This window comes from Myxocyprinus asiaticus, chromosome 25 (genome assembly GCF_019703515.2).
Source record: "Myxocyprinus asiaticus isolate MX2 ecotype Aquarium Trade chromosome 25, UBuf_Myxa_2, whole genome shotgun sequence".
NCBI lineage: Eukaryota > Metazoa > Chordata > Actinopteri > Cypriniformes > Catostomidae > Myxocyprinus > Myxocyprinus asiaticus.
In genome coordinates, this window is record NC_059368.1 from 215001 (window position 1) to 225000 (window position 10000).

At 39.5% G+C, this 10000-nt stretch overlaps 1 protein-coding gene across 2 annotated transcripts in view; it reads left to right on the plus strand.

Annotated features, from left to right (window-relative positions):
* The window catches only part of LOC127415730 (1-phosphatidylinositol 4,5-bisphosphate phosphodiesterase beta-1-like), a 114625-nt gene extending 106537 nt beyond the window's left edge, over positions 1-8088 (plus strand). For both annotated transcript variants that reach the window (XM_051654586.1, XM_051654585.1), the window contains one exon: positions 6477-8088. In XM_051654586.1, coding sequence (XP_051510546.1) covers positions 6477-6568 — 92 coding nt within the window. In that variant the 3' untranslated portion in view covers positions 6569-8088. The remainder of the gene's footprint in view (positions 1-6476) is intronic.
* Positions 8089-10000: the final 1912 nt, after the last annotated feature.

Consider the following 10000-nt stretch of genomic DNA (forward strand, 5'->3'; position numbering starts at 1 on the left):
GTCTTGATTTCCTGGAAAAATATCGAAACATCCTTAAAACAAGATATTAAGATAATAAACTCCTTTTCAGAGGAAAATATATATATATATATATATATAATTATATTCTAATACATATTCTCTGAAAAAAGGCAAGTAGATGTATCTTATTTTAAGAATATTTAGATACAAATCTGCATTATACAGTTTGTGTTTCTTCAGCTTCAGGGACTTTTATCTCTGTGGATTTCTAGGAAAGTCTTGTTAAAACCTTTTTCACTCTCTCACTAGTTGGTGTTCATATGCTGTATGTGTACATTTGATATATGTGTGTTCTTGCTGCTTCTTGTGCAGTTGAGCTACAGGAATAAAGAGCTGTGTGGATCCGCACCTGCATCTAAAGTCACATTACTGTATTTATCCTTCAGTTCAGCTGCATCCATTTGAACACAAATATCTGATGCTTATTTTCATGCTTCATGTGTTTGTCTCAGCAGTCACAACGCTTTGTGAAACAGGAACATTTCAGCTAATGGGATGATTTCATTGGCTGCTGAATGTAGATTTTCTAAGCAGAGCAGAATGAGGTCAGATGTTGAAGAAGGTCACTCTCAGTATTTTAAGAGCGCTGTAGAGTTGGACGTGAGTGTGGTTTGTTGACAGATGATGAGTCTTTTGAGGAAAGACAGATTTAAGTGTCTCGCTTGGGACGGAGCAGAACTAGAATGGGTCAAGCTTCCGTGTCGTGAGTTAATTCTGTGCGCTTGAGTCGCTGAGGGCCGTCACAGCTCTTGTGCTTAAAGACATGTTTAATGTGTCTGTATATTATTATATTAATGATGATCTTTATCTCACCTGCAGGTTCTGGTGATGTTGTGTAAATATATCACAGGTGTCTGTCTGAACTCTGATCAGAGCGACTGTGAATGTTGAGACTGATTTGGACTGAATGAGACGTGCACACTTTTAAGGGTTCGGTCAATATACTGCAGGCTTGATGTCCAGGATGTTTCCTATTGAAACAGGAAGTTCAGGCGAGACATGTCGCAGGTCAATCGTCTTTCGTTACATCACAGCTGGAACTCTGATCTCTAGTCAGTTGCAGGTGGATGTTCTTATTTTAGACAGTATTTTCCTGGACAAACATGTGTACATTGCAGACAACATGAAGAAAAAGACATTTAAGTGTGGATATCTACTTAAACTAAACACCAGAGTCTTTACGCCAAAACAGAGGCAGAGAAACCATCTGATTGATGAATATCATTCCTGCAGAACTCTAGACACGATGTGTTGAGCTCCTGCGGTTGAGCACAGATACTGAAGTCTTCATGAAGATCACATGAGGTTGTTTTATGTGTTTGTCAGAAAGACAAAGTCTTGTGTAAGTGCTGTGAGACTCAATTTGTCTTTTCAATTTAGTTTAGTTTTTGTCAGTATTCACTTTCATTTGTTCAGTATTTTAGTCACTAAGATGAGAAATATTACTGCTTGTTTATGTGACAGACAGTAAACAGTGTTGGGTAGATTCCTTCTGCAGTGTAATCTGGTTACAAATTACACAACTAAAATTGTGATCAGTAATGTAATCTTTTAGATTATACATTTTATGTGTAATCTAATCTGGTTACTTTTTGATTGTTTAATGCATGTTTTTAAGTGTTTTAAGTACCAAGTCTTTTCCACATTAGTGAACATGACATCAAACTGCAATTTGATTTGATGTTGAATGTTGTAAAATTAAAATGAACATTTTCAACCCAAATAACTTTGTCATGGATATCATTACAGTGATATAAAATAACTTATGTAATATTCTGGTGTATCCGACCATCACTGCTGGTGACTTTTAATTACCTTCAGATGCCACACTGAGTGCAGGTGATAAAGACATGACACACACATGCGCACAGCCACACGCACACACACACACACACATGCGCACAGCCACACGCACACACACACACACATGCGCACAGCCACACGCACACACACACACACACATGCGCACAGCCACACGCACACACACACACACATGCGCACAGCCACACGCGCGCACACACACAACACAAACAGGCACACACACACATGGACACACAGACACACTCACACACAGACACACACATAACACTCTCACTCACACACAGTCACAAACACACACAGACACACTCACACACAGACACACACACCCGCACACAAACACACACGCACACACAACACACACAGGCACACACACACATGCGCACACGCACACACACAACACACTCACTCACACACAGTCACAAACACACACACAGACACACACACTCTCTCACACACACACACACACACACACCCACACATACTCACAGACACACTCACACACACACACACACACACTCTCACACACACACACACACACACACACTCTCTCTCTCACACACACACACACACTCACAGACACACACACACACACACACACTCTCTCTCACACACACACACACACTCTCTCACACACACACACACACTCACACTCACACACACACACACACACACACTCTCTCACACACACACACACACTCTCACACACACACACACACACACTCTCTCACACACACACACACACACCCACACACACTCACAGACACACTCACACACACACACTCTCACACACTCTCTCTCTCTCTCACACACACACACACACACTCACACACACACACATGCGGTTCATCTGAAGTGGTTGACAGAGTCGCAGCTCGGAGTCAAACACAGTCGGTCAGTTTCGCCGCAGGTCGAGATGACGATTTAATTCGAGCTCTTTGTCTCGTGTTCAGCGGGGCGAGCAGCAGATGTCCTTCCCTAAGTAGGGCACACTTTGTACTGCGTGTTCACTCGCTCGCTGCCTGTAACCATCTGCTCGTGTCATGTGAGTGTGAGCCGCTTCAGAAGATTCACCTTGAGACTGAAGATACCGAAGCAAACGTTCTGCCTGCACTCCAGGAATCCACTTCACAGCGGCTTTCAAATACACTGTGTGGCCAAAAGCATGTGAACACCCCCTCTAATGAACGAGTTTGACCCCTTGATTCCTGTGAAGACTAATCTTATTGATACGGCATACAGTGACACACAAGAGAAACTGTGTGCTTTCAACTTTACATCAACAGTTCTTTCTGTTCCAGTATGATGGTGAGGTCCATATAGAAATGATTTCATGAGTCTGGCGTGGAAGAACTTGACTGTCCTGCACAAAGTCCAGAGCTGAGATGAATCAGAAGTCCATCATCACCCAACATGACTGTCTGAACTCACTGACGAGAGAAAGTGGAAAGATCAACCACAAGAGTGGAAGCTGTTACAGCAGCAAACTAAAGAACAACTCCATTTTATTGCCGACATACTTGAAATTAAACGTTCAACAAGCACATATGAGTGTGATGTTCAGGTGTCCACAAACCTTTGTCCTCTTAGTGTCCACATAGATGAATGAACAAGAGCTTGCGTTGATATTTCTCAACTGAGTCTCATATAATCTCGTTACTATACTGTCATGTTTGCTTAATGATTTGTGTGTTTCATTGTCAGTATTGCATCAGTTTCCTGGTGAAATGAACACTCGAGGCGTTACAACAACAATGACTTTTATTAACTTCACACAAATCACATGTAAAACGGCAGATTATCAGTTCATAAACACTTACCTTTCACGCTGTTCCTCACACAAATATCTTATGTCATCTAAACACTTTTACTATAGCGCACGACTCATTTTAACGTTTAACTACATTGGCAAGCTTGTTTGAGTCTGATCAAATTGTGCGATAGCTCGACTGATAGAGCGTTGCACTTGTGTTGTAAAGGAGCAGGGTACGAGTCCTGATGAGCACACGAGTCCACACGTAGAAGCAGCACAAAATAATCTCATGTTTGTTTTTTCCTGACACTATCGGTTAGGTTTAGGGTAGGGAGGTTGATTTTATTGATTTAAAACTCCATAGAGCATTAACCTTTTTTTGTAATTAACATCTTCTTTTATTGATTCCTACATTAGAGAAGAGCAAAACATATATACATGGAATCAACATTTAAACCCCACAACCACACCTCCCAATCCCAATCCCAATCCCCATCCCCGCCCTGACCCCCAATAAACATCCCTGTGGTCACATATGAGTATATACACATGATTATAGAAACACATCAAAAAATAATAATAATCACACGTCCAGCAACGGCAGATATCTGCCTCATTTTTCCACAAACAAACTCAATTTCCCTAGTCTACTAAAAGACCCTTCTTCAAAGGCCGCCACCCTCCCCATCTCCGAGCACCACTCCTGAAATGAGGGCACTCCAGCCGACCTCCAACCCCTTAAAAGTAGAGCATTAACCTTAACCCTTGTGCGACCTTCGGGACATTTTTGTCTTTTTCATTTTTGCTTTTTCGATCATTTTGTCTGTGTTAATGCCAATAGCATACATTTAGCCAAAGGTGTGTATTTTGGGGGGAATTTTGATATCTGAACCTCAGTTCCTATAATACATCTATAATACACTGTGTGCACAAAATAGTTACACTCAGGACCTTCAGGACAAAAATGTCCCCATTGAAACCCATTAAAACTGCAATATTTGATCCTAGTGCCATTAAAGCATAAAATCATGAATTCTGTGATATTATACTTTCATTCCAGAGCCCTGGCTTCAAAATTTACATTTTTAATATTTTCCACCAGATGGCGCCATTTTTCTCATGTTTAGCCTATGGAGCAAATACATGCTTTTCCCCTATTTTCTGTATTATAGAGCACTGCAGGCCAATTGAATAAATGATGCAGATAAAATTGTGTGTGTGTGTGTTGGTATGTATGTCAGAGTGTGTTTTGTATGTGTGTATTGAGAAGTGTGTGTGTGTGTGTGTGTGTGAGAAAAAACAACAACAGTGGCTTTATGTAAACAAACTGGCATTTAAAGGGTTAAAATCCTGAAAATGAATGAATATTTGGTAGTTATGATCAGGAGTGATGTTGGTTAAAAAATAAAAGTCATTGAAAGTGGAAAATATTATTAATATATAATATTATTATGGCAGTTGACGCGGATATTTTTGTCCTCTAAGGACCTCTGAGTAACTTTTTATTTAACGCACTGGTTAAAAACTGCTTCTGTTTGGAAGAACATTAAACTCGCTTTTAGCGCCACACAGTGGACATTTCACCTCAGAACTGCTGTGAAATGTGTAATGAACCGCTTAATATCATATTTCAAAAATGACGCCACTCGTGTATTTTATAGTCTTTGTTGTTGCACTTTACACACTCAAGTTTCCCTTTTACCTCTTATTCAGACCAGTGTATGACAGTATTAAAAGGTACTGGGCAGTTAATCCATGCTAGTAAAGATCAGAGAGTTTGTCAGATCAAGTATGAGTGTGTCTTTGACACAATTCATCTCTGGTGCTTTCTTTAATTACAAGTGTCCCTGGAGAGCGAGCGGGGTAGTTAACAAGTCAAATAAGCATTACAGCAATTATTGGGTCACAATGAATACAATTCCCACATCTTTAATCATGAGGGGAGTCTTTGCCTGAGAGAAAAACACAATATTCATCTCTCTGAATGCTGAGTGAGACAAAAGAGAGGATATTTGATGTCTGAATGGCTTTATAACACTGTGTTGACAGCAAACGCATGAAAACTGCATCACTGCTGTTGAAGTGAGTGTCGCTGGTTACACTGACACACCGTTTCTGTTACTGACGCACTGCAGAGACTCCACACACTCTATTGTGCATATTTTCATTCAGGGATGATGTAATTCAACACTTCCAGTGTAAAGCAGCATGACACAGTGTAACTCGACCAGAACTCACATTAAGCAGTTGAATCATTAAACTCAGACAGTTGCTGTGAATCACGCTAACACGGTTCAGCTTTATTTTCTTCTTCAGTCCATGTGCTTATTCATCATATCTGAAGCAATAACAAAACAGCTTGAATTCATTCACATAACAGCAAATACTGTTCGCTTGATAAGAACGTTCTAGTGCTTCTCAACTGGTGCATCCAAAACCAAAAATGTCTGTTCTTATAGAGAAACAAATATAAACATTATCATTCATAGTTATGATGGCAAAACACTTCAAATCAAACTCTACAGTATTATGGCACAAATTCATCTGTCACTTTGTAGAAGCTCGTCAAATTACACAGATGTCAACATGCACATGAACTCATCCTCAAAAACCATCAACAAAACTACACGAGATACATAATACCACCCACACTACATTACATACAGATTCACTGGCAGTGAAGAGAAACAGTCTGTGTTGAACACAATGTGTTTTTGTGAGGGAATTATTGATTGTCATCTGCTTTGAAATAATGTGTATTGTGAGAAGTGTGATAAAAATAAAAATTCTGAAGCAAAACCAGTTGAGAAGCTCTGATCTGTGCGAGTTTTCTTTGCTTTTCTAATATTTCCTCCAAAGTGATATTGAGCATTTGTTTTTGCAGCTTCAGAGAGATTTGGACCAGGAATATCAGGACAAGTTCCGGAGGCTTCCCCTGGAAATCCAAGAATTCCTTCAGGATTCTGCTGCTTGTAAAAAGAAAAGCAGTAATGGCGCTGACTGGAACTATCTCCCCAGTTCCACAACGACGGACAAACTCAACCACGCGCCCGCCTCGCCAGACCTCGACATGGATGAGCGACCCTCAGAGATAGTGTTTGATACGCCACTCTGAGTTTGTCTGGTTTTTCTGTCGTCTGACCGATGTTTGTAAATACATTTGTGTATTTTTTTATGCTGTTGAGTTTTACCTGATTTTAACATGCACTTTTAGTACGACAGACTGTGGGTAATGTTGTTTTTGGTAAGATGACTTACTTGAACAATTTAATAATTGTTTTCCTAAGTAACATTCTCTTTTTATTCTTACTTTTAAACTGTATTAGGGGCGTTCACACAGGACACATTTTTTGCGTTCCATCGGCACTATTCTTTAACTGTTGGTCTTTGTAAACATGCACTAGACAGATACTGTTTTTCAGCATCTCACGCCATTAGCGCTGTATTTATTAGACGTTTGTGTTAGTTCAGCTTTAAAATTTATGTTTCGAGACTCCTGCGTTCTCTTCCATTCCACTGCGCTGCGTCTGACTGTCTGTGTGAACGGGACTTTAGTTTTTACTAAAACTTGCTGCTTGTTTGAATTTAAATATGCAGATATGTTTAGATTATAGAGACTGTCAGAGTTTCATCACTTTATGATTTTTTACAGCTCTTGAAATAGTTTAAAATGAAATGTAGAACACAAGGTGAGCTCATATACACTGTAATCATGGACACATTGGCACACTTTAGACTTGAATGCCTGTTAACTATAAATTAGTGTTTTATATATCACAATATATGGATATTAAAACATAATAGCATCTAGTGCAAGAGGAATAAAGTAATATATTTGCATGTTTTTGTACATTTGGAGTCATAAACATTCATTCACATATAAAACATGTAAATAAAGATGTTTAATACAGATTCTTACAAGCCAAACAAGAATATTAGACCACAAAGAAATCATGCAAAAACGGTTTGACTCTTTCAGTGCACTTTATGACTCAGCCAATGACATCTGTTTGTTTGACTAATGGCAGACGGGGGGCGGGTCAGGAGGTGTATTTGGGAAAGTCATTAGTTTGTGATTGTGATTGGTGACGCTGATGATGCAGAAATGACACACTGCAGCTCATATAAAGAATTGTGTGTTTACCATGAAGGAAGTGAACGATTGTGTGAGAGTGAAAATGACTCGATCATAATGCTGGTCATTTTCTTTTATTACTGTTTATGAGCTCCTTGATATCAAATCTGAAATCTTTTCTCTCTTCAAGCAAACAATAATCAACCGTCCTACACTTGTCAAACAAACGCATGGTGCCACACACTAAACAATTAAAACCATTATGGTGGATGAACTTTAACAGCATCTGATTGGAGATATTTGTGAGACGTAATGTAATCGTCCTGTGCCTTTAACATGTAACCTTGTTTTGTGATAAATGTAACAAATGCATCACTGTGTACAATCACCATTGAAATATAAACACTGAGATTTTATCATGTCTGTTGGTGTCTGGGAAACTTTTTTCACTCCTTTATACTACTGAGTAACATCTGTGACTAGCAGTATTTCAGAGAAATGTTTCAGAACACACTTACATTCGCTTAAATTCTGCTTATGTCAATAGTTTAGTATATTGTTGGGCCTGTGCATTTTGTGGTAATATTAATACATTTCAACGTTTGATTTTAAGGACACTTTCGTATGATAATTGTGCTCCTTTGTCGGTTCTCCACTTGATGTCCAGTGTAAAATGCACCAGAAGATCTTGTAAAATATTCAAATGATCTGCAGCAGCCGGTCGCCCTTGACAACACCTGAGCCTGCTGTGAGCTTCAACACATTCCAGCGGGCAGGAAGTGAGCTCATTAACTCTCGGCTGAACTCTGTATGGAATCACACACGTTTAATATGATTCTGGACTCATGAAATCTCTCAATCTGTTACGTGAGCAGGTGTCAGATAACTGTCTGTGTGGAACGCTGTGATTGGCTGCTGCCGGGTCAATGGGGGGCGTTATGTAAATATTCACAAGAACATAGTGTACAGGTGCCTTTTGTTACTTTGCATTATGATCCATTAACCTGATGAACAACTGAACTGTACAAAACGACTCGCAGTAAAACACATTTACATTTGCATTTCAGTCAAGCTGTTGTAAAATTATATAGAAAAATCACACAACTTCATTTAAGAATGACTGTTGGAAAAAGATCCAGCTGCCAGCTTCAGTGTGTCATTTAGAAAAGAGCATTTTCCTGTTTATTTCTTCAGTTTGTGGACTTTAATTACACACTGACACTTAGACACCCACAAACTACTAATTACATCTGCTGTGACAACAACAACAACAACAACCTCCTACACTGATCAGAGAACATCTACAAGACAAATAAACACACACACACTCTGACAAACAGGCCTATACTGTACTTATACATACAAACATAGATAGATAGATTAGGTTGAAGTCATTAAACTCATTTTTTAACCACTCCACAGATTTAATATTAGCAAACTATAGTTTTGGCAAGTCGTTTAGGACATCTACTTTGTGCATGATATGAGTAATTTTTCCAACAATTATTTACAGACCGATTGTTTCACTTTTAATTGACTATATCACAATTCCAGTGGGTCAGAAGTTTACATACACTAAGTTAACTGTGCCTTTAAGCAGCTTGGAAAATTCCAGAAAATGATGTCAAGCCTTTAGACAATTAGCCAATTAGCTTCTGATAGGAGGTGTACTGAATTAGAGGTGTACCTGTGGATGTATTTTAAGACCTATCTTCAAACTCAGTGCCTCTTTGCTTGACATCATGGGAACATCAAAAGAAATCAGCCAAGACCTCAGAAAAACAATTGTGCACCTCCAAACGTCTGGTTCATCCTTGGGAGCAATTTCCAAACACCTTAAGGTACCACGTTCATCTGTACAAACAATAGTACACAAGTATAAACACCATGGGACCACACAGCCATCATACCGCTCAGGAAGGAGATGCATTCTGTCTCCTAGAGATGAACGTAGTTTGGTGTGAAAAGTGCAAATCAATCCCAGAACAACAGCAAAGGACTTTGTGAAGATGCTGGAGGAAACAGGTAGACAAGTATCTATATCCACAGTAAAATGAGTGCTATATCGACATAACCTGAAAGGCTGCTCAGCAAGGAAGAAGCCACTGCTCCAAAACCACCATAAAAAAGACAGACTACAGTTTGCAAGTGCACATGGGGACAAAGATCTTACTTTTTGGAGAAATGTCCTCTGGTCTGATGAAACTAAAATGTAACTGTTTGGCCATAATGACCATCGTTATGTTTGGAGGGAAAAGGGTGAGGCTTGCAAGCCGAAGAACACCATCCCAACCGTGAAGCATGGGGGTGGCAGCATCATGTTGTGGGGGTGC